The sequence below is a fragment of the Poecile atricapillus genome, chromosome Z (genome assembly GCF_030490865.1).
Source record: "Poecile atricapillus isolate bPoeAtr1 chromosome Z, bPoeAtr1.hap1, whole genome shotgun sequence".
NCBI classification, from domain to species: domain Eukaryota; kingdom Metazoa; phylum Chordata; class Aves; order Passeriformes; family Paridae; genus Poecile; species Poecile atricapillus.
The window spans coordinates 132,547,915-132,573,948 of NC_081289.1; the positions used below are offsets into that span (position 1 = coordinate 132,547,915).

Below are 26,034 nucleotides of genomic sequence, written 5' to 3' on the forward strand. Positions count from 1 at the left end.
CTCTTATTTACCATTTTAACCCCTGCCTTGGCACCTTAGTCATGAGGTGGTGCCCATGCTTGCAGGACAGAGGCTCTCAGTCCTTGTCTGCTGGCAGCACTTCCTCAGGGTCAATGCACAGATCGCACCATCGAGGGCAAAAGGCAAACAGCTGTAAATGACCTCAAATGCTTTTGGACTTTTACTTTCTCTGGGAGCCTCCCTTTTGTGGAGATGGTGCAGTAGCAGACAGGTATTTTGCCTTAGCCTGGACTCTGTCTCCTGTTTCCTTGTGAAAGCTGTAATGAGCTACAAGCATGAGCCTTCTTACTAATTTCTCACTCTGCTGTCAGACTGAAGGCAGAGAGGTTGTGCAGCTCTCTCAGGCAGCACAAGGAGACCTGTGGTGCATTGAGCCACTCTAGCCTAATGCAAATGTACTTTGAATCCTTTTGGCTCATCTTGGGCAGCTGCATTTGTACAAAGAGGTGGTTCTCCACACTTCTGTAGAACACATCTCCCTGGGGGAGCAGGTGCAGGGGCCATTTAGTTCTGAGCACTCCTGCCACCAGATCAATTTGCCTTCATTAAAGGATAACCAAATCAAACAAAGCCTCTAGCCTTTCATTTGAAGGACTGCAGCAAACCACACCAGAGTCACATGAGTCTGCAATATACACTGAGTTTTCAGGTAACAATCTTACAGTAAGTTAAAAAGAAGGATTTTTGTTTTGGTTGGCTTCAAAGCACACAGGTTACAAGACCTATGGAGAAGTGTTCTGTGGGGTTTGTTTTGTTCTATTTCTTTAAAATGTTGAATTACTTTCTCATGTGCTAATATTTATATGGCTTCTGATGCACTGATGGGTTGCTTTTTGCTCACTGATGAGAATAAAGACTGTTTTTCTATGTACAGCACAGTGATGGAATGAAGTAAGTAATTGTTTTGTAGGGCTTCATCTCTTTTCCAAGCCAGCATCATTGATGCAAGAAGCCAGGCAGTCAGGTAAGGAAAAATAAAATATCTGTTCTCTTCTTCATCCACTGGCAAGACTACTACTTCCTCTGTCTTACCATATGTTGTATTTGATTGTGCTTAAATCTCTCTGAAAGGCTTGTTCATTGATGAGCTTTCCATGTAAAAAGTGCTCAAGTTCTCACTGCACAGCAGTGTGAAGACCTACTGCCTTTTTTTGCTAAGGGAGGAAGCAATGGTCAGATTTGATGCAATTTCATTTTTTTTCAGCAAAATATAAAAACCATAATAGCATATGTGGCTAAAACCCTAAGAGAAAAAAACAGTTTCACAATTCATTTCAAACTTTTTGAAACTAAGTATTTTGGAGTATTGTTTGAAATAAATACTTTGGTTTTTAAATGTCCTTTTGATTTGGGGGAGGTTTTGAGGTAAATCAAATTTATAATGCTCTACTGTAACAGCCTATCAGATTTAGCATTGATTCAACCTCATGATGAGGTTTGCATTTTTTAATTAATACATATTTTTTCTGGAAAATGTGGGTGGGGTTTTTTTGTGGTTTTTTTTGTTTGGTTTTTTTTTTTTTTTAATCTACCAAGTATTATTACTTCCTAAAGACTGCCTATAACCTTTTGTTTCAAAAAATAAAGTTTGATTGACCACTGGAGTAAGAAATAGGCTAGATGTTCTGTTTCTACTACTAATGGAAAATTCAGATGAGCTTTGAATAGTGATGGTTTGCAGTTTCAACAGGCTAGTCAAAACTTTGAGAGGGGAGAATTCACTGCAATAAAATGCTTATGCAAAGGGGGTTTATAGGCATGTGAAAATTAATTGGTACAGGCTAATAGATGGAGTTGCCTACTCATAAGGTCTTGTTTGTTGTTTTATATACTGTATAGGAAGAACTCTCATATTTTTATACTTATTTCTAGAAAATATTTTTGAGGATATTTCTAAGCAATGAAGAACAGTAACAGATCTTTATTTGTCACGTTCAAAATAATTTACAAGCAACTTCTGAAACAGAAATAATGCGTAATTGTTTTAGTTCTCCTGATAAATAAGTGGCCAAAAACCCCATTGTGACTTCTGGTCCTTGAAGTGTTGACTGAATTACTGCTATGTCTATCATGCATGATTGCCCAGCTTTCTAGACTCTGCAAGCAGTGAATGTGCATTTCAGAGCTGAATATGCTAAACTGGGCCTAATTGAAGTGACATCTCTGTAAGAGCCCTGGCATAACCAAGTGTTAGTTTCTTAAGCTTAAGTTGCTTGTCTCCATGATGTAGATGGACACCTTTGCCATGGGTGTGACTGTGCCAATGCACCTGGTCCTGCTGAGCCTGATGACTGGGAGCAGCCAGGGGTGCTACTGTGAACATTACCCATGGGGGTCATGGTCTGCCTGCTCACAGACCTGCAATTTCGGCACACAGACCAGGCACAGGTAGGGCTAAGCCATCTCACTACTTCTTTTCTGTGAAAAATAGCACTTACAGAGAGGGGCACCCATGTCTGAAGCTCCACCTCCCACAATATATTGAGAAAAACTGTCATGCTCAAGTGTTTATCAGATAAATAGATCATCATTTAATTGCAATGCTTTAAAATTACAGAATTCTGTATACGTAACATTACTGCCCATGAGGCAGGGAAGGAAGGGGAGGGCTGGAATTAAATGACCCCTGAGATCTCTTCCAACTCAGCCCATTCTAATCCTATGAGACAGTGCCTCCAAACAAACCAATAGCTGCCAATAGAGGTAATGAGGGGAGGACAACCCAGTCCTACAGTGGCCTTGCTGGCAGCGTGCTTTGGGTGTTCAGCTGCTGTGGACACACAAGGCTGCTGTTCAGTGCCCTGTTCTGGGAGCCCTGCACTGGGCACAAGCCGCAGGAGGGGTGAGCTCCAAATTTCCTCCCTGCACCATTAGTTTTATGACAAAAAATGATGTCAAATGAAGATTCAGCAGTATCTAATTTGATTCAGCTCTGTGGAATAATCTAAACTTGTGAGAAATCCCCTCTTTTCCTCCTGACTCTGTCTGTAGCTATCCTCTGGGACATCTGAAGTGCCATGAACCAAAAAAAATTGCTCTTTAAACTTAAGGCATATTTGGATTTTTCTTGTAATCAACATTCTGCAACTGCATATTATCTCTCAGTATTTCTTAGTTGGGTTCAAATCATTTTGTCAGCCTTCACCCACGGGTAGAGAACACCTACAATCTGTCTATTGTTTCCTAGCATAATTTTTTACATTTTTTTAGGCAAATAAGAATGGATGAATATTACAGCCAAAACTTCTGTGACCAGCTGTGCACAAAGCAAGAATCTCGTACATGTAACCAGCAAACATGTCCTATCAACTGTCAGCTTGGAGGCTTTGGCCCTTGGTCAGAATGTGACCCATGTGTTAAAAAACAAGTAGGTAGAAAATGTATTATATGGGTTAAATGCAAGAAATTATGCTAAAGAGATCTCCTTGTTTCAACTTTACATCAATTGATCTGGAAAATGACAGTTTAAGTTAACAAGGGAAATTGGTTATGAATTATACAATAGGAGCTGAAAAGAACAAGTTAAAATAAGCAGATCAGACAAGAAAAGGGTGATTTAGTAGAGTAAATCCATTTATGAGACTGCTTGTGATGCTTATGATAAACTTGCTTCAAAATTTCCACTGCCATAATTAATGGTGAATTTTTCACATAATGAATCAACTAAACCATAAAGTGTTTATGTCTGCTTAAACAGCAGAAAGTCACAGAATCTTAGCTTAGCCATAACATTCTGTATGTTCTAAAGACAAGAAAAATAGAAACAAATAATCTCTCAAAAAGAGTCAACAAATCCTAAGTGTCACTGGCTAGAAATTCTCAGTCTGTATCTTATATTGATAGTCAGGATCAGTTTGAGATTGCTGTTAAGAAATACAGAGCAACATTCCCTGAACCTTCACAGCATGCACAAACCCCCCCTCTGCCACAGGCAGATGTGCAGTATCTGTGGGACAAACACCCAGGATGGTGGTTTTTCCTCTTGGGCTTTTCTCTGTTGACAATGGTACACTTAGAGGTGAGACAGTAGAGAGGGAAGAAATGAAAAATCAGGTTAAAGTGAATTTGACCTAAACATACCAAGCCCTGTCAAATGTAAGGCTGTAGAGGATTGAGGGAAGTGACAGTGGATTGTGTGGGGTAGTTGTATGGCTGGTGGGTATGAGCCTTGAAGCTGACCATGAGAGCAGCTCTGAGGTTCTGTGCAGACACAGCCTATGTTCCACTGCATGTGGGACATCTTGTTTTCAGAAATCCATGCCTGAAAAGCAACTCTGAAAACCTATCAAGCATCATAATTATATCTTTACATATATAACTTTCTGATGCCCAAATAGTGTGAGAAAGACATACTAAAGCTGTTCTCTATGTGAGAGGTGAACCAGCCTGTGGGGTTGCAACTAGGATGAGCAGTGCAGGAGCAGAGCAAGGAGAATCAGTAAGAGACTGGGAGACAGAAAACTTCAAGAGGTGAAAGGAGTGTTCCTCTAAACTGGACTGATTTCAATACCCTCTTACGTGTCTGAATTTCTCACCTTACATCCCTATACAAATGTATTAATTTTGTAAGTATTGATGCAACATATATGCTTCTTCATATGAAAAGGTGCTTTTGTGGACTGTGGTGCATTTTCTCCTAGAAAATATAAAGATCATTGCGTGTGACCTCTAAAAATAGGAACAACCAACAGAATAGAGGACCTGGCTTACAGTGTAAGAGTGAAGACTAGTATAAGCAAGTTCCCATTGATGGGAAGGAATAAAGAACCGGAAGCTCTGACAAATAGTACAGTGAGAGTTATGGAACTGAAATGGAGTGTAAGGAATGGTTCTCATGAGCTTGAAGATTTTCTGGTGTTCTTCGCACTCTCCCTCCAGAGTCACTTGGTTGTTTTTTACTAGAAACTTCCTAAACTGTTTGTCTCCAGGGTCTATCTACAGGGAGGAAAGTCTGCAATGAACCATACTTTGCAGTAGGAAAAATTCTTAGAGGAGAAACTACTCAGGCACATGCAGACAGGTCTCACCAGCAGTCCTGTGGAGTGGAAAACATATCTGAAGTACTTTATCTAACACTTTCGACTTTTTTGTTCTGTGTGGAGGGTGCTGTCTCAGGGAAAGAAAACTCAATGAGCTCCCAGAAACTTTCAGGAAAAGCATTTTTGTCCTCTCAAGTCATCCAGTTCTCCTCAGACAAGAGATCCCACATATGGGAGTCAAGCCAGCTGGGTTGTCACTGTCAGGGTATTTCTAATTCAACAGAGATGGTAAAGAACAGAAAAAATCTCTGTATGCCTGTTCTCACATAATTTCCTACTGTGTATACTGAAGATACAAGGATGGAATTTCTAATTTGTTTGGTGATGTAGACCAGGTAGTCTGCAGTTTAATCATTTATATTCCATCAGGGCTAATGAGGCTCTTGGATACCTGCCTGCCTCACCCAGGGTGATGGCATAGTAGAGTAGAAGGACAAGAATGACTGATTATTTCCTTCAGGGCTCTAGTTCTGATAAAGCTTCAGCAGCACTGAGATGTGTGTCTCTGCCTAGGGTGGAACTTAGCTACAAACACAGCTCATAAAAGCAACCCTGGTTTTATTTCTTCTGCCTTTCAGTTCCGTACCCGGACACTCCTGCGACCATCCCAATTTGGGGGCCAGGCCTGTACTGAGCCACTGGTGGATTCCCGCCCATGTTTCCCAGCTAAATTCTGCAACATAGTGGAAGTTGACTGCAAGAATAAATTTCGGTGTGAAAGCGGTAATGATTATCCTCACTGTGTAACTGCAGTATTACCAGTTAGTCAAAAGACTAAATAATGAGACAAAAGATGTCCATACATTCCATGTATCAATTCCAGGGAAAAGGGACCAGGGAGAAAAGTTTATGTGAGAATTTTACATGTATTAGTAACAGCTTATCTTTTCAGTTTCTTCTATAAGTAATTAAAATGCCGTTCTTAGCCTGGGATATTACTATGATCGTGATAGCTGGACAGTAGCACTATTCCAATTACATTTCTTTGCACACATTTTTCAAATACAGCCATAACTGAAGAGTTTGTCTAAGCATAAATTCTCACTACTTTTATTAGGCTTTTGTCTATTTCTTGTTTGCTTCAATTTAAATATACCTGATCAGGATAAATAATTTTATCCACATATCCTTTTGCCAAACTTAAAATTAAGCCTTTGCAGCTTTGAAATGAGGCAAAACTCACAGAATTGAAACTATCATTTCTTAATTGGGATAATCCTGGCCTTACAATAACTCAGTGTTAACATCTATAGCAAGCTCACACTTTTGCAAAGGAAAAAGACAAGACTGCCCTTTTCTGCATTTAGACATGATGAACTTTTGCTGCTGCTGTTTCTCTGGTGCAGGTCGCTGTATTTCAAAAACATTGGAATGTAATGGAGAAAATGACTGTGGGGACAACTCTGATGAAAGAAACTGTGGAAGGAAAAAGACGGTGTGTAACCGAAAGTATGAGAGCATCCCAGGTGTGCAATTAATAGGCAGTGGGTAAGCCAACTCTGCTAATTTTTTCGTAAGCTTTAGTTGTTACCTCACTAATGTACATGAACAAAATAATTTCCAGTTACCATGTGAGAGCATTCGTTAAAGCATATAATCTCTCAAATTAAAACTGGCAAGAAATTATAAAAATACAATAAAACAATCAGGCTAGGACTTGCCCGCTGCATCCTCCAGTCCAGCACTGCTGGTAGATGAAGAGGTGTCAAGGAACACTGTCCCTGACACCTGGTTCTGTGGCACAGCAACCAGAGCATGTATGGGCAACTTACAGCTCATGGAATTACTTGCCTGTACATCATACCAAGTGCTTCAAAAATTTTGAGGATGTTCCTCTACAGATGTTGTTTGTCTGTGTGACATTTCACAGGATAACAACTACTTCCATGCTATTAATTAAAACAATATAAAGCCTAAACATGGGATGCCTGTCCCAAGCAGACTGGTATTTTTTAATTAAATTTTGATCTCAGTGTTGTCCAGTAACATCATTTATGGTAGAAATAGAGAACCAGTAGCTCATTTTCCTTGAACCAGTTTTAGGTTCTCCACTTAAGACTGACTGCCTTATGCAGACTTTGGGGTTATCAGTAAGGTTAGGCACTTCTGGAAAGCAGGAATAGCAGTACTGATGCTACTGCATTTTTCTAGTGAATTCAGTGTGAATGAGAAGTGGTTGTAATTCCTTTCAAACCAGTAACATGACCCAGATGCTCATGCTCTCAATCAAATCTTCAATACCTCAATGCAGCTGTATACCCTGAAATGTTTCAAGTTCATACATCTTTCTGGAGTTGTTTAATCTCTGGAAATAAATTTTTTGTTAGATTTCACATTCTGGCAGGAGAGAGACGAGGGGAAGTTCTTGGCAACTCATTCAATGGAGGACAATGCACAACAGTGAAGCGCAATGAGACAAGGAAATTGTATCGTGTTCCTGCAAATCTGGAGGCTGTCAGCTTTCAGGTACTCTCAAGCAGCAGCTCCTAGCTATAAAACCCTTGGTGTAATCAAAATCCAAGTTAAGTGCTCAAGTGTTAAGTAGTATTGTATGTTTTAGAACACAGATTTCTCAACCTGATGAGGCTTGAAGATGCTTCAGTTGATGTGTGAAAAGGGGATAAATTTTCTTGCTCCACTCATGTCTTTCAGATCTGTGTTAACTCAATGCACCATTTACCAGAGTCAATATGATTGATTTGAGCTTCTTCTACTTCCTTGTGACTGTAGCCTTATTTTGTTCTGACTTGGAACCAAGGGCCTTCTCCTAGCCAGACACCATCTAGGCAGAGGTTGTCCAACTCCAAAGCTTATTCCAGCATCACTTCTGTATACTTGAAGTGCCAATGGCTGCAGCTACTGAGTCCAGCTTCCTTCCTGTCACCTGCAGCCTTGGGACCCAGCTCCTCCCCGAGCCATTTCAACCCCTCAGTCCTGCCTGCTCCCTGCTCAGCCCCTCCGCAATGCAGCAAAGAAAGGAGGCAGGCACTGAGCCAAGGAAGCGGGAAGACAAAATATACACAGCCTAGAGAGGAGGCTTACAGGACAGGCTGGGGAATGACCAAAATGAACCTGGACTGTATCATAAAAAAATCTAGGAACCACTAATATCTTTTTCATTGACACTAGCATTCAGAAAATGCTTTGAATACCATGATTGGGACACAATATCTGGCTGTGCACATATAAGCAGGCCCTGTTTGAGGCCAGTAGATGCTGCACTGGGAAGAAAATACTACAGTATGTGAAGAAAACTCAACTAATAGATGACAACAATTTTTGCAAGAGGTGTTGTGAGATTTTAGAATTACTTTAATAGAGGAAACTGAAAAAAGGACACCCTGCTGCATTCCACAGAATCTGCAATTGAATTGGCTTTGACATTTCGGATTTGTCAACAATAGTGAAAATTACTGAGTGCAGAAATATTTCAGAGGAAAACCAATGTTTGGTTTGCCCAGGTCTCTTTATAGCCAGTAAGGTTCAGTAAGTTACTAATACCCATTTGCAGAACTGTTAAGGGTTTGTAAAACTCACCTTTGAGAGTGCATCTTTATCTTTTAACATGTAGAGCAGCTTCTCATGTAGAAGGGCCACTGGACTGGGCCTTCCTGGAACTCTAGTGTGTTTTCCTGTAAAAGGATATGACTTCTTGTAAAATGGAAGTGGAGCAGGAGAATGCACCGCCTCATATCCCAAAATCCTTAGCAGCCCTATTAAGCAAACAGGCCTAGAGGAGGGGAAAAAAAAAATCTCATTTTTCAAAACCACAGGTATTTTCCCAAATTTTGGGAAATAAATAATTTCTGATATGATGCTGAGGTTGTCTTTATTTCTTGCTCAACACCACCACTGGAGGTTTACCAACTAGATCAGCAGGTTTGTTCATAATTCCTCTTCATATGCCTTGAATCCATCATGCAGTATAGGTGCTAACAGTCCAAGTATATTCTGAGACTCTCCTGTGCAGACCTGTTCATTCTTCTAGCTGGAAATTGGGAAGAAAGGCCAGGAGGCACCAAACCCTGTCTTGTACAATTTAGAAGCCATGGGGTTGGGAAGTAGTCGTGATGTGGACACAACATGTATGTCTGGAATTCTTTTAAAATTATGTTGAAACTTGTTGAAAAATATCCCTAAGGTTTAGGGCACAGGGGTGAGAAGCTTTAGAAGAAAGTGTTACAGCTTTTTTGTGGTTGTTGTTGTATAAACAGCTATTAGTAAGACTGCTGCTTAACTTGTATTCATTTTGCCTCTTAGCCTTTCTCAGTCTCATCTTTTGTGTTATGAACAGTTTTATAGCTTACTTTCATATCTCAAATAATCAGGCATGTTTTTTCCATTAAAAAATAAGCAAGAAATCAAGAATTCTTTGCTTAATAGTTTTCTGTTTCATATTACCATTTATGCAAATGCATTTCGCTTTACTGAATTGCCAGGTAACAGATGAAGAGGATGATGTAACATCAGATTTCTACAAAGATTTAACTCCCCTGAGTGATAGTGCTTCTGACAGTAGTTCATCCACTCGTAGTGGTAAAAGTTCTTCTGGTATCCCATTTTTATTCTCAAGAAAGACACGGGTCCAGGTTACTTCACTTTCCTCCTTCAAGAAAGCTATTAAAGCCTCATATGAAAAGGTAATTGAATGTTGCCTTCAGTTTCTTTCTTTCTATTGATTTCTGTCTGCTCATTTCAGAACTGAGCTGCCAAAGGCTACTTTCCCTATCAAGACATTGGCCTACTAGAATTAGGTATTTAAAAAATCCTCTTCTGATACTACAATATATTCCTGGTTGTAGCATACCTTTTGTAATGCATCATGGGTTTTGTTTAGTACAGAAAACATAGGCTTATTCCACTTTTAAAAAGCATAGATTTGACATTATCATATTGCGTAAGCCACTCCTTCCTCACTCCTAATTATAGATTAAGAGGGCATAATACCTAACAGTAGCAAACAACTCAAAAAATAAAGGAAGTGCACTCAAGAATGTTATACATATGCATGTACTGGGTATTAATCTATATGATTTTTTTTTTATTTGGTAACTAACTTGTATTTTGGGGTCTCATGTCTGCCAAGATACATTTGGTCATAGTCTCAGAAATAACACGCCCACAGAAAAGTTTCTCAGAGGAGATAACATTTTTCCCATAAGATTCTGTGCTTTTAAAGCAAATAAATACTGGTAGGGTAAAATATCATGCATCTTTATTGCTTAATGGCAGTAAATGGCCGGCTATTGTTTGCACTTCTGCATGGGAAAGGCTGTAGGACTGAACGAAGCTAAGGCCTGTTGAAACTCAGGAGTTCTAATGCAATTACAGTGAAACTTTTGCAAAAATATTAGCCTTAACTTTAAGATTTCCTATGATGGAAGTTTGCTGCAGGCCTTTCTTGCTTGTCTTAATAGTTAAGCAGCTTGATTGCTTGAACAGTACATTACTCCTAGTTTGAATGCAACTATCCTGAAGTTCCACCTGCTGGAAATCAGTTCACCTTCATGCCTGTGTAGATATCTGTACACAGATCAGGCTTCTCTCCTGTACAAATGGCAAGTTCATTTTGGAGGAACAGTGGCTTCTTAATAGCTTAAACACAGACCAGAGCTAGTTATGAAAATGTTAGTTTAGGTTAAACTCGCAACAGAAAAGTTCTTTTGCATCTACATTGGTTTTCAGCATTGCTGTCATGGAAGGTGGTGAGGTACAGAAACAGCTTGCCCAGACAAGCTGTGAATGCCCCATCCCTGGCAGTGTTCAAGCAAGGTTTCTGCCCAAGCAGAGGGGTTGAACCTAGATAGTCTTTAAGGCCCCTTCCAACCCAAACTATTCCATGATTCTGTGAAACCACAGAAACCCACTAATAACTTAGTCCGGTGTTGGGTAAAGATGATACAGTTTAAAATCCTTTCTTAATGAATATACAGAAGGACTATTACCTTGGGTCTTCCTCATGTTATCTACTGTATCAGACAGTATGCCTCTATTTTCATCTCTATCTCCATAAACTGTATAGTGAATAAACACAATTACTATAGTATACATAGGTAGATGTGTACTTGTGTACATATGAAAGACCTACAGGTAAATTTGCAAGACTTCCTTATACAGTGAAAAAAGAAGACTATATTGATCACTTAAAAGGAGGGAAGAACTTTCCTGTGCTTTGGGATGTCTCATTGAGACCTATATGTTAAAACATGTATAAATAAGATAGTAATATTTATATTAAAATATATGTGATATGCATATATATTGCATATATGCATATAAATGAACATATTGTATATAAATATTTGCATAAAAATTTTACGTGACTATCCCAGGCTCTCTAGAGGACCTTAGCCACTTGAAGTGCCATGCATTTCTTCGTATTGGCATGGAAGAAATATGAAGACTTGCTGTTTTTTAAATTTAACTATATTTACCAGAAATTTTTTAGCTAAGCAGACTGGTCTGTAGTATGTGTTCATGAGTTCTGATCCTTTAATCATAGAATCATAAAATAATAGAATGGTTTGTGTTGAAAGCAACATTTAAAGGCAATCTAGTCTGATCTGCAGTCAGCTAGGACATCTTCAAATAGATCCTGTTGCTCAGAGCCCTGTCCAACCCAGCCTTGAATGTTTCCAGGGAGGGGACATCCACCATCTCTCTAGGCAACTGGCTCTAGTGTTTCATCCTCATCATAAAAATTTTCTTCCTTATATGTAGCCTGAATTTGCCCCCTTAAAACCATTACCTCTTCCCCTACTGCTACAGGCCCTACTAAAAGGTCTGTCCCCAGCTTTCTTATGAATCTTCTTGAAGTATTACAATGCCACAATGAGGTCTCCCTGGAGACTTCCAGACTGAATAGCTTTTCCAGTGTGTGCTCATATCAGAGTTGCTGCAGCCCTTTAGTCATTATTCTGGCCTTCCTCTGGACTGGCTCCAACAATTCATGTCCTTTCTATGCAGGGACCCCAGTTCTGGATGCAGTGCTCCAGATGGGTCTCAGGAGAGCAGAGCAGAGGGGCAGAATCCCCTCCCTCCCCTGCTGCCCACGGGGCTCTGGATGCAGCCCAGGACACGTTTGGCTCTCTGGGCTGTGAGTGCCATGGCCGGGGCATGTCCAGCCTCTCACCCACAGCACCCCTAGATCCTTCTCTCAGGGCTGGTCTCAGTGAGTTCTTCCCCCTCTGGGATTTCCCAGATTGCATGCAAGCACATATGGAAACCAACTCAAGTTTTAGAATCAATATTTGCCAAAGTGGCCCAGAATTTTGTGTCATGATTGAAACATTAGCTGGCACCATTGAAAATTGAGAAAGTGGAGTGGAGCTGAGCAGTAAAATCCAGTAGAAGAACCTGTGTATAAAACACAGGTGTTTTATAATGAATCTTTCCTATCTGCCAGTTGGTTATTTGCTCCTGTTTCCTGTCCCTCCTTTTTCTCTTGATCTCTTTGCTTTGGCTTGTGCCATTAGTTCTCCTTGTCACTCTACAAGTCCCTTCTTTCAGTATTTTCTATTTGTTTGCTTTCTACTTAGTACAACGTTAACATAAACAGACTCCAGCATTGCAAAAATATGTGAATAAGCTCTTGCAAAAATATATATTTTTTCTATGTGTTAAAGATGTCCTTTCTACCTCAGGATATCCTATGATTCTATGTTTCCAGTGTTTGAACATTCTCTTTTTTTTATCTCTCACATTAACAGCCTGACACTTGAACTCAAGGAGGTCTTTATCCCTAGGTTTAGTTTTAGTTTTAACAGACTGCTAAATGGTGGAACTTCATAAAACAGTTAGTGTTAAAAATACCTACTCACTAGATTAGCTGCAAACAAGCCACAATTAAAAGGTTAAGCCTTCCTCAGAATCTTTTGGTCATCTTATCAATTGCTGGTGTATTTTTTCATGACAGGAATCCTTTTGGATTGGTATGGGCTTGGTGAGCCCTGTTTTTTACTGGAATACAAATACTGGAATATTTGCTATATACTCCCACAATGCAAGAGAACCCTCAAGAACCTCACAGAGCTCTTGGAAAATCCAGAGCTGCTTTGTTCATGGGTAAAACATCATGATAGCAGGATTATTTTGTTCTTTCAGTATATCTCAGGATATACTCTTGGCTCCTCTAGTTTCTGCACTTACTGCCCTCTGAAGGTCCTAACACTCCCCTTTTCTTATTTCTAGAATTCCAACTTTATTAGAGTCCATAAAGTAATTTCTGTTGCAAACTTCACAATGAAACAGTCAGATCTGCAGCTATCAGACATCTTTCTAAAAGCACTTAACCACCTTCCCCTGGAGTACAACTATGCTTTATACAGCAGAATATTTGATGACTTTGGCACTCATTACTACACCTCTGGGAAGATGGGTGGTTCCTATGATATTCTTTACCAGTACAGCTCTGAGGAACTGCAGAACTCGGGTATGTAATCTTTAACAAAAAAATATAATTATTTGTTTAACAGCTTTTCTTATCCCTGTTTTTAGGTCTTAGACCACAAAGTTCTCCAACAGCCAAAAATTCTTTCACAGACTCACTAATTACTCACATTGCTTACATATAGAGCAAGGAGAAATTTTTGCTCTACACTGTATTTGAAAAGTTCAGGAGATTCCTTATTTGGTAAATGTCACAGTGTTCAGGGAAACCACTTAACACCTTCAGACCAAGACCAGGTGCCACGAGAAAAAGATGTTCCAGCATCCTGTAGCATGTCTCCTCCCCAGCTGGTACATGGGACTGAGGTCTGAGAGGTATAATGGGTACTTTTTCACATGTAGTTAATAAAGTTGATGGTTTGGAAATTACTTAAAAATTTTCCCATAACTGCTAGACTGTCAAAACAAAAATACATTACCGCAAATATGGAAATCTATGATCTTTAATGCCACTGCTGTAACTTGCATGGGCATGGGAGGGTATCTGAAGCATGCCTTCGTGCAACACTACAAGAGGAAGCACATGCCTGCTGTAGTGAAGTCTCCAGGGGCAGGGGAGGAGCATGGGAAGCTGCTGGCTCCCCTCAGTGTGGGAGCCTGGGGCACGGTGCCTGCCATGTATCCTGGTTATGGTGATGAAGATGCTGCTCTGTGGTATTTCTAGGCCTGTCAGTTGAGGAATCAACAGAGTGTGTCCGAACAGAAACAACCAGGCGTGTGTTCTTCAGGAAGAAAAAGAAAGTCAGTACCAGATGCACCACAAACAGGATGACTGTGACACATGAAGGTGACCATGATGAGAACAGGAACCATGTCCTGTTACCTACCCTGAGAGATACCATTTCCCTCAGCTGCCCCAAGTGACTTCTCAGCTTTGTTGAACTACAGATGCTTTTTAACCACTTGTCAGAGGAACCAGTGTTTCATTGTCTGCCTCTGATACAAGCACTGAAATCATACTTTGATTTGCAAAAGAAATTATGATGTAGGTGTGCTGTTTCTCTGCTCTGGAGCACCATAACCGGGGATCTAGTGGCACTGGCTCTCAGCTGGTCACAGATCTGTCAAACGTTACCCCTGGCCTTGGATCCAGAGCCAGGAATGCTGAGCTGAAAAGTGAGCAATGCTAGAAATTTGTGTCCATGACTGAGTCCCTGATCTTTTTAAAGGGTTGCTCAGAGCTCATTGAGAGAGTTGTGCAACAATAACATTCTCCCTGACTTTCCCTTCCCACCTTCCTCATGCCAAGCAGACATTTAGGTACTGCAGCACCAGAAATGTGTCTCAGAAGCTGCAGAAAGCTTGCACATTTTCCATAAGAACGGCAGGAATCATGTTCTGCATCACTAAGGACAGGAATTTCATCACTTCCACCATATTTTTGTCCTCAGTAGTTGATTAATATCTGTTATTTAGATATTTACAGCCAGGACTAAACCTGCCATGCTGTGCATTCTAGAGATACCTTTCTGCCATACTTTGTGTTTTAGAAGAGGCTCCTGCATGCTCTGCACTTTCTGTAAGTGTCTTACACTCTGAATATCCCCAGGACTCAGGTCTCAAACACTTTCATTTGGAATATTATCACAAGCTGCTGTCATAGCAGGCAGGGATTGTTCTTCTGAGCTTTGACTTGAATGATCCTCCATTTTTCCAAGGATAGTTCCAAAAAATTCATCTTAGTATATTCTTTAATATCCTCTTATACTTTTTCTTATAGTTCTGTTGTCACACCCACTGTCTTTGGAAGCCTTTGTCTGAAAATACTGTGATGAAATCGTCTTTCAGGTTCTATTTTGGAGTCAGCTGAACGATCAGTTTCCCTGGTAAAAGGTGGCAGGTCAGAGTATGCAGCAGCTCTGGCCTGGGAGAAAAAGGGGGCTTTTCCAGGACATAGAGTCTTCACAGACTGGCTGGAATCAACAAAGGACAATCCTGTGGTGATTGACTTTGAGGTAGGAGAAGAACAAGAAAAACACTGACATAGCAAAGACTAACTGGTTAGCAGCTCTTCATAGAGCTGTGCAAATATATTTTCTTGTAAACAGGGATGATGTTGTATGCAATATGAATTTATGTAAGTATGGGCACAACATACGCATACAGAACTTTTATTAGGACAACTTCTTGTGCATGTTGGTTTATAAGGCACACCGGTTTTGCATTGTCCATGGACAGTGGGATTAAGGGTGAGGAATGTGAATTAATTGCTCTGGCACCAGCAGGAGCTCAGGGTTAGTTACTGTGCAGGAAAAACAGTACATGGGATCATTCCCTTTTCAGGCCTGTGTTGCAAAGTATGTCACGTAGCTAAACTGAAATAAAACAGCAACACCCTGTATCTCTGTCCTGCTCCTTTAATGCAGTGTGCTGGTGCTGCTGTGAGTGCACCGAGCTGTCTCCCTCCTCAGCTGGTACAGCAGCTGCTCAGCAGCACTTGAGGCAAATAGCAAAACCAGCATGAATGCAGCATCCACTGAGGTCTCTACTGCTGCAGCTGCTGAACTCCTGAAGGCAACATAGGGATGTCTGACAAGACAGGGATGGGATGTAATGTGATGTAATGTAATAGTGATGTGATGTGTGGTAGAGAGTGTTCTGAATTTTAGGACATAGTATCCCACTTGGTTGATTCTCCCCTGTCTCACAGAGTCCTAAACTGGGGAGATAAAAGCACTGTGAACAGGATAACATATATGTATAGCACTGCTGTGCTCCTTTCAAAAATCCATAATTCCTCTGTGATACAGCTTCATATGTAGGCTCTAGCTCCTTTAAAGTGCCCTGGCTACCCCCGTGAGGACCCTGCTGTGTTGTGGTTCCTGCTGACTGTGCAGCTCTCTGCCAGGTGTCACCCATCGTGGACCTTGTCAGGAACGTGCCATGCGCTGTGACCAAGCGCCACCATCTGAGGAGAGCCCTGAGGGAACACGCGGGCCGATTTGACCCCTGCCAGTGTGCCCCGTGCCCCAACAATGGCAGGCCTGTGCTCTCCGGGACAGAGTGCCTCTGCCTGTGCCCGGCTGGCACCTACGGCACCAACTGTGAGACACGGGCTCCGGGTTACACAGCAGGTATTCGGGGTGATGGAGGTGGTGGGCAAATGTGGTCCTTCTGGTATCTCTTTGTCTGGGGTTAATCTGCCATAAACTGCCCTTGCTAAATCCACAGCACTTCCTACCACATGGTGATGTCCAAAAAGCATGAGAATAAATGTAGGGATTACAAATAAAAAAATCAAATTGAATAGCCATGACTCAAAAGACAGTGTAAGACATGGTAAAATATTCCTTAGCTACATAATTAAAGTAATATGAAATGAGCTATTCAGCAATAAGGGGGAAGCTGAGATCAAAGATAATTGATGCAAAAAGTTAAGAAAACCATTGCTTAGTTTTCCCTATAGCCTATTATGCTTAAGACTAAATGGCTAATGAACATAAAAATTTTTGATTATGGTTTAGAAGGAAAACTCAGTTGTCATAAGGAGAGACAACATAATCACCATTCTGGCAAATTTAAAGAGCAACTTAATGCAAAAACGTTTTTAAATTAAATTGGCACTAGTGCCATACCTAGGGGAAACAAAAGAGACTTTATATATGTTTATATTCCACAAAAAGGAAATAAGGTAAAGTCATTTAGGCAGATACAGGTCTCATTATCTGACCCTGATAGAGAAATATTTTGAAATTAATAAACAACTGAAGACAGAGATGGATACAGAAAGTCTGTTGCATGCAGAAAAGAAAACGTGTGTTAGGAAAAAACTTACGCATGTTTCATGGTGGTACAGGTAATAGATGCCAGGGGTTAAGAGAAGACAGTAATAGTAATGTTTTAATTTAACTGGCATGGGATGTACATTTGGGCTTTAGACGTGGTGTTAGAACTCAGATTTATTTGAAAACTCATTAAATAATTACCTAAGAAACTTGTCAGTACCGTGAAAACACATGCATCTGTGTGTACAATGAAAGTATAAAATATGCTGCTTCTGAGTTTTAATGTTACTTTCAATCAAAACTAGAAAGGTAAATGTATTTTAGTGTTTTATGAAGCAGCTGGAATTTGGCTGGACATCTTTTGGAAAACTTTATGTTCTAGGTGCAATGTTAACATTGACAATTTTAAATCTTCTGAAAATTACTATTATGAGTTTACCATTATCTCATATGTGGCCATAAAAGAAATATTTTGTGTGGTACTGGTCTGCCAATAAACAATGGTGTCTCTTTTATTCCTTGCAGTTGCTGTTGATGGCCGATGGGGTTGCTGGTCTGAATGGAGCCCATGTGATGCTTCCTTCAAAAAAAGAAGGACTCGGGAATGCAATAACCCCTCCCCAATGAATGGTGGGAAGCCGTGTGAAGGGCACTGGGAAGAAGAGGAGGACTGTTATGTCTCTGTGTTCACAGACAGGTAAGAAGTTTGTAAGATCTCCATAGTAATGGGATAGTTAAGGAGCCCTCCAGAGCGACTCTGTGACTACCAAGGAGAAATAGCAGACAACTTTCCCCTCTGAACTTCTTTGATGGAGAAGAGAAAAGGGAAACTCTGAAAATCTCTGCAATTTGCTTCACATTTTGATTTATTAATTTTCTATTCCTAGAAAATTGCTGAAGAACTGCATACTAAAGATAGATCTTGCATTCTGCTTTGCATATCTACTTTTCCAAAGCCAAGGAGAAGTATTTTCCTTCTCTTCATTGGAGTTTTTTTTACTATCCCCTTCTTAGGGGATATCTAAACTTCATAGAGGTTTAGATCTGAACTTAGATCTAAACAGAGTGAGTTCGGATGAAGCTACCAAGTTGTCTCATATTTTCACTTCAAGTGTACCTGATGTACCTTTTTAGCATGGTTCCAACTTCAAAAAACTGGCTTAGTACTTTTCATCTTCAAGCTCAAGGCTTCAGTTTTTCCACTGGGACCAAGAGCTGAAACAGGATTTTCACTATCCCTGCTGTAATGACTGCAGAGGGCATTCTGGAGTGAATAGGAGAGGATTACAAGCAGCGGGCTCCACAGCTCTTTTTTACTGAGTTAAGCACCATGGGCTGTACAGCTCCATGCCCACAGAGACCAGCCACCTTTAACCACTCCCTGGTAGCAACAGAATTACATGGATTATTTAGAGACTTCCTGTTTTGTTAGTCTTTAATGACTCTTTTCCTTGCTGCATAAAAATATTTATTTAATTATATTGATAGATGCATTTAGCACTTTTTTACTGCTCTCGTGCTCTCCCCCCATCAGCCTGCAGTTTTCTGCACCATCTTTTATTTAACAGAATAAAATTATAGGGGCAGGATGACAAGACATGCTTGCAGCTCTCCTGACATTCTGGCATTATTACTTGGTAACCTGAATGCTTAAGATACAGCCTTACAGCAAATTTTCACTTTTCAGAGGTGCTCCTTGTATAAATGATGATGAAGCCAAGAGAGAAGAGAATGTCTTGATTGATGAACCTGACTCTGGATGTTCTAGGCCAGACCCACCAGAGCATGGCTTCATCAGGGTGAGCATGAAAACTGATACAGAAGCAAAGTGTAGTAGTTGCAGAGACTGGAAATTTGATAACTTCTCTGCTGTATGTGCCTGATATCCAATGTACCTACTGTGCTAGTGAGAGTGCTGTGTTCAAGGAATGCTGCAGGACTCTAGCCCACCACACTGCATCAGCAACTGAAGAAAAATCAAGGTAAAATTCATTTCAAGTGGTCCTTGAATCTTTGTTTTGTAACCATGACATCAGTTACTGCAACTGGACAGAGTTATCATTATATTGGTGAGTGGATGACTCATATTTCAGAGTAGGAATTGCATGCATTCATTACATCTTATCAGGATTTTGCTATTGTTTCCTTTGACAATGCCCACCCTCGTTACCATAGATCCTTGCAGAGCTTTTTGGTGTGTGTTTTTTTAATTTTGTTTTTTTTTTAATTTTTGGTTTGTTTTTGTTTTTGTTGTTGTTTGGTGGTTGTTTTTTTTTTGTTAGAATGAAAAGAACCAGTATGCTGTGGGGGAGGAAGCTGAAGTTGCTTGCATGAGTGGTCATAGCCTCATTGGCTATCAATACCTTCGGTGTCTGCCAGATCAAACCTGGACAGAGCAACATGTTGAGTGCCAACGTAAGAAAGAGAAAATGAACAAAATGCACAGCAATAAAATAGAAGGGGAAGAAAATAATACAAAAAAGATTTTAATAAAAGTTTTTTTTTAAAAGAATCTCTAACGTATCTGAAAAGATAGCATTTTAAGAAGGTATTTCATGTAGACATGGCAAAAACATCATGAGTCATTACATCACTCATCTTTCAATTCAGCAGTGTTGCTATTATGTGCTTTGTAAGGAAATTGTAATATCCAGTGTATTAGAAAATCCTCAGATGGATGCTGCAAGATCCTCCTCTTTCATAGTTTTACATACTTGTAACAAAAGTACTCATCTTTTGTTTTCAGACTTATACAGATACCTTTAGGTTGATACAGTTATGAAGAAGAAATTATTCTTATAGAAATTTGTCTACTATCTTTTATATTAAATGGATGATATGTTTCTAACAACAACTTCCCAGGCTGCCTTGAAAATCTCTACCGTAAATCAATGCCTTGAAGGATTTATAGCTCAGTTAATAATTAAGGATCAGAATTGGTCTGTGTTTGCTAACAGGAGAGATTCAGTACTTTTCTAAAACTTGGTGTGATTGCATTGACTTAGTCTTAATTCTTTTAAAAAAGAAGTATCTGAATATACTTATGAGCTTTCTATTGTCATTGACTTTCTTCCATTTACCAAAGAAAAATTAAAATGTGCTATTAAATGCCATTCTTACTATTTTTAAACAGCAAAATTAAATTACTTATATTGGCATACATAAGAAACATATTTTCATTATTTTGTTATTACTTGAGAAATATTTTAAAGACTATGACAATGCACTAAAAATCTCTATACTTAATTATGTTACATTTTTATTAGTTTTGAATGTCAGACAAATGTTCAGCGTTACTGAGTATCCTTATATAGTTCTTCAGATAAAGAATTATGACTTTCTGTAAATATCCACAAAGCATTAAACCAACAAGAATTATGGTGTTTTTTTATTGTTTGTTACAGCCTCAGTATGCCTCAGGCCACTAATATCTGACAGTGTCACAATTTCCCCATTTAAGCAACAGTACAACATTGGTGAAACAATGAAGCTGAGTTGCCAACCTGGGTTTGTAGTCACTGGTCACACAAAGTATACCTGTGGGAAAGACCTGTCCTGGATGCCTCCTATTTTGAGTTCTATTATATGTGAAAATGGTTAGTACGCCTGCAGATACCGTTTCCATATTGCTGGTATTAACAGTACTACTTATTTCAGCTAGCTAGAACTATAAGGCTGATGACTGGATTTAAGACATATAGCAGCTGTTCATTAATTTCGGTTTTACTTTGTGTCTCCCACAGAATTTCAGCTCTAAACTTCTGCATTATGTTAAGAATTTTTGGATGCAATGTACTGTAAACTTTAATAATGAAATTAAGACACTGCAACTGTTTGCTTAAATCCGAAACCAAACCAAAGCCCAACTGCATTAACAGGGCTTTATGAAAGCAAAGTAGGAAAATGCATTCTATAGAATTCTATTCTATTCAGCTTCTTTTATTAAACAATGTTTTCCAATGATTTTTCCAAAGACTGATGAAGATATTTGTAGCATGCCAACCTGAGAGCTTTTGAAAATAGAAACTTAGAACAAATAGAAATAAATCCATTTTAGCTTTTATGGTAGAAGCATAAGATATTTCTGTCCACTTGTTAGTAGTTACAGTAGTTCTCACTGTTGTTTCAGATGTGCAAACTAAAATTAGAGGTACTTGCAATCCAGGACAAAAGCAGGTTGGATCTCAGTGTGTTTGCATGTCTCCAGAAGAAGATTGTGGGTAAGTACTGTAATTAGAAATCAAAGTTTCTCTAATGATAGACCAAGAGGCCATTGTGACACTGAACAGGAAGAGCAGGAAAAGACAACTGCAAATCAAGACTACTTGACACTACAGATATTAGCTAGTTATTCCTCTGTATTCATATTACAGCACTGTTTGTAGCCTAGGAAACAAATGAACAATCACAGAATCACAGAATGGGTCAGGTTGGAGGGGTCCCCAGTGGTGTCCTGGCCCACACTGCCTACTGAAGCAGGGCCATCCCAGAGCACATGGCACAGGATTGTGTCCAGGTGGTTCTTAGGTATCTCCAGTGAGGGAGACTCCATGACCTCTCTGTGCAAACTCTTCCTACTCACAGTAATCCACTTCCTCATATTCAGGTAGAATTTCCTACCTGAAATTGCATCAGTTTCTGCCCCTTGCCTCTTGTCCTATTGCTCAGCACCACCGAGCAGAGCCTGGTCCCTCCTCTGGCCCCTCCCTGCAGGCACTGACAGACACTGCTGAGGTCCCCTCTCAGCTGCCTCCAGGCTGAACAGGCCCAGCTTCCACAGCCTTTTCTCAAAACAGAGATACTCCAGTCCCTTGATCATCTTTGTACCCCTCCACTGGACCCAGTGGAGGCTCCAGGAGTTCTGTGTCTCTGTTGTACTGAGGAGCCCAGAACTGGACAGAGCACCCCATGTGTGCCTCACTAGGGCTGACTAGATATGCAGGGTCACCTCCCATAATTGACTGGCAATGCTCTCCCGAATGCACCCAATGACATTACTGTAAAGAGACACGACAGAACATCATTTTAATCTACGCTGCTCTTTGCTACTGGAGACCCCAAATCTTCCTTTTCTTCTCTTTATTTCTCCAATGTCATCACCGTGCACAAGGAGCATGCAGGAACTATGATCTTTAAGATTTCTTCCAATCCAAACCATTCTATGATTTTATGATGCTCTTTTTGGAAAATTACTAAGCTCCACAAAATGATGCTGCTTGGAAATGCATGCACCTTCTAGGAATGGATTCACTCAGTAACCAAGAACAATACAGAAAAAAGGAAACTACAAACCGCATGACTGCTTTTGCCTGCCCTTGGTCCCAAGACAACTGTGCGTCAGAGATAGATTTGCACACACAGCTGCAGGGATGCATTAACTCAGAAAAGCCACACAGGCCCTGTGGAAATTCCACATCCTTGTGGAGATAACAGCCTCTCTTGTTTCCTTTACAGACACATGTCCTTCACCTCCCAACACCTGAACAGGACCAAAGCTTCTCCATCTCACAGGATTTGTTTTATCAGGTCCAGGTCCTGCAGTAGTTAGGGCAGCCTTAGGTCTTTAGATGGATCTCCAGCCTGGCCATGGCTTTGCTGTGTTTCATCCAATGCTGCTAGACTGTTTAATAGCATGAATTTGTTCTGCAGCTTGCTAAAATAATTTTCCTTTTCTTCCTTTGGGCAGCCACTACTCAGAAGACATCTGTGTACTACATCTTGTTTCTGAACAGAATGTGACCAAGCCCAGCTGTCAGTACTCAGCCGAAATGTGCCTTGGAGTGAAGTCATTCCATTTCTTGCATGCTGGCCCTTGCCATGGTAATTCCAGCCTAGACTGGGCTATTGAGAGGGCAAAGCTCTCTACAAATAGCTTGAAGAAAGTGCCTTGTGGCTATGACACCTGCTACGACTGGGAGGATTGTCAAGGTATGACTTCTGAATGGTGAGGTTTAGCCATCCCTTTGGATGTAAAAGTGAAATGTGCTGACTTTTGCTGCTCCAGGAACAGGATTTACAGCATTGTGGTCCCTCTGGGGACAGAGTGTGAAAGTGTAGTCAGTCCTGTGTCCCTGCTACTTAGGGTCACACTTAAATATGTGCCTTTTCCCTTTACTCACAACTAGTGTAGTGTTGTTACTTCCCATTAGAAAGGCACAAGAGGAGCTTTGAGATTAAGAGAACTTTATCAGGAGAATTACCATTTGAATCTTTAATCAGAAAAAGGTAATTGGTAATATTTTCACCCATGCCTTGTAAGGCTACTAGATTCTAGTTTTTAATTCAGGAATTAATTTGGCCCACACGGTATATAGCATATAATTAAATTGTGAAATTAAATCATGATACTACTTCAAAAGCGAGACTGGGGCCACCAGGCTTAATGGGATTTTAATGGTAAAATTTGCAAATACACATATGTGAAAACTGTATTTATCAAGAGTTTTAATGAACTAGCTAAGCTGGTAAAATCCCTAAGAGGATTATTTCCTAGACAATATTGTGCAACTTGGCTATTTACTGTGTAACCAGGTGATAAGAGCAGTAGGTTTTTCTGTAAATAGACGTCTGAGGTTCTGACTGGCTCCTCGCACATCAAGTGCTTGCCAGGTAAAGGCTGAGTGACAGACACACTCACTCCATCCCTTGCTGCCAGAGACAAATCCGATTCTTATCACATCTGGTCTACTTAATGATAAATAAAGCAACAGCAGTGTGCAGCAATCCTAAGCCCCTGTTTTGAAGAGACAAGATTTCTGTGGCAGAGAATTTGAAGTAAATATGGCTGTAAAATTACTGCATGACCTCTTGTTCCTTGTGGGCTCAAGCAGAGGCATGACCAGGTGTGTCCATCGATGGACGTGCTCTGGTGGAACCTCTAGGCACCTTGTGCTCCTGGGAAAAAGGTGATTTTTTTTTTTTTATTACTTATTCCAGAGCCTCTAAGAAGCCTAGCTCTGCCTCCACTGTGCAAATGTCTTCAAGCTGGATCTTGTGCCAGCATGTCAGTGTTTTTATCTCAAAAGCCTACAGAGGAGCCCTGTTCAGAAAAATAAGAGAGAGGGGAGAAAAATACATTAAATAAGATTAGTTGTCAGTGTGGTGCTCAAGAGATTAGAACTGGACTTTTCACCATCTCTGCAGAAGTCCACTTTTCATGAGTGTGCACAAACATTTAGGAAATGAATGTTTTGTTTTTCCTGAGAGTAGGTAGCCGGTATCAACACAGGGACAGAACATACTGCAGAGAAGATACTGCAGTACCATGAAAGAAACTAAATGGAAGAAAGCACACATTTTTCATGTTTTTTTAAAAAAATGAAGGCAGAAACTCTGCCTAGGGAATTTCTGGGAAAGAGTATAAAGAGTCAGAACTTGATTAGATCAGAAATAGGTAATGAAATAACCAGCAGGACTGAGCTTTACCATAGGCCAACAGTAGGTAGCTTAGCATTCATGAAGAAAGCGTTAATGAAATAGGAGCTGACACAATATGGACGTTATGACTCCATTTCATACGAAGATTGTGTTCAAGGATAATTGGTAAAAGAAAGTCAACTTAATATATCTTTGTTTAGAAAAAAAGTCAGGGAAAGCCAATGGATAAAAATAGTTAAATAGTTAAAAATAGTCTTTTGTATGGGCCATTGCTGCAAAAACTGTTATTTAAAGTTGATTATGTCTCTATTCCTAATATCCAACCATCCAGTGAATGCATTACAGGCTTTTTGTAACTAATATATCACAAAAATCCAAGAGTGCTTTTCCCTGTTGGACTTTGAAATGTTATCAAAGTATAAAATTTGGTTTTAGCTATCACACTTGCTGCTATATTTCCACACATTCATTCCCAGAGACGCAGACCCAGTGCTTCTGCCTGATGCCTTACCAGTGCCCCAAAGAAGAGATCCGCCCTCACTGCATCCAAATGGAGACAACAGGGAGGCGGAGGACAGTCAGTCATTGCATGCTGGCAGCCATGAAATGTGCTGGCATCAAACTGCAGGTGCTGGAGCAGGGGAGCTGCCTGCCATAACCCATTTGCTCTCTGCAGACACCATGATCATTGCATCAAATGCAGACTGAGCCACCCACAGAAAAACTTGATCGGTTATGAAAGGATAAGTTGATCAAAACAAAAGGATGATAAAAAAAAGTAGAGCTTGATTAACAGCTTTTTGGGAGAAGGGTGGCAGTGGGTTTTTTTTTCTGTCTGAAAATGATCTGGGCTTGGGAATATAGGGACAGCTTGTCATTGCTGGCACCACTGGCGATGTGCAGAGGAAGGGAGGGGAACAAATGGAAGGGGAGAAAAAGAAATATTGCCTTTGGTCTCCCCAAGATCTAGATGAGACTATTTCTTTCCTCATCCACTTGCTGCTTTATCCTTGTGCTTGTGACTGCTGTGCATTCTTGTCTCACTGGATGAATACCTGCTGTATCATGCAGGCAGACAGAGCAGGCACTTCAACACCACTTCTGAAGTCAAATGGGGAAGGGGTAGCAAGAGGCTACCTGCAGTCACAGTACAAATGGAAGGAGCAATACCAAACACTGAAATCCACAATTATGCAATGATTGAGTGAAGCTTTCAAAACAATGTGATCTCTAATTGGAGTAGCTGAAGGGAGGAGGTATTTGCTTTCTGTGTTTGTTTGCTGGGTTTGAGCTTTAGGCAGAAAGCCTGAAGCCTCAGGCTTGGAGAATTTTCATGGTACCCCTCAAGATGAATTAAGAATGTTTGTACTTTAAATATAAAATAAACATTTAATGAACAATGCACTGGGCAGAGTCCTACTGCA

General features: G+C 40.3%; 1 protein-coding gene across 2 annotated transcripts; it reads left to right on the forward strand.

Moving 5' to 3' along the window:
- The first annotated feature begins 540 nt into the window (after positions 1–540).
- C6 (complement C6) lies at positions 541–26,009 on the forward strand. 2 transcript variants are annotated; one of them, XM_058827790.1, is made up of 19 exons: positions 541–670; positions 932–985; positions 2,252–2,409; positions 3,232–3,388; positions 5,639–5,783; positions 6,407–6,548; positions 7,388–7,526; positions 9,500–9,700; positions 13,251–13,491; positions 14,173–14,295; positions 15,297–15,463; positions 16,357–16,582; positions 17,759–17,930; positions 18,921–19,032; positions 19,516–19,648; positions 20,638–20,829; positions 21,363–21,453; positions 22,920–23,161; positions 25,087–26,009. In XM_058827790.1, the coding sequence occupies exons 3-19, from the start codon at positions 2,252–2,254 to the stop codon at positions 25,266–25,268; spliced, it is 2,823 nt and encodes a 940-aa protein (XP_058683773.1). In that variant the 5' UTR covers positions 541–670; positions 932–985; the 3' UTR covers positions 25,269–26,009. The 2 variants fall into 2 exon arrangements, with proteins under 2 accessions (XP_058683773.1, XP_058683774.1); XM_058827791.1 differs by having other exon boundaries at positions 615–670; positions 896–985.
- The last annotated feature ends 25 nt before the right edge of the window (positions 26,010–26,034 follow it).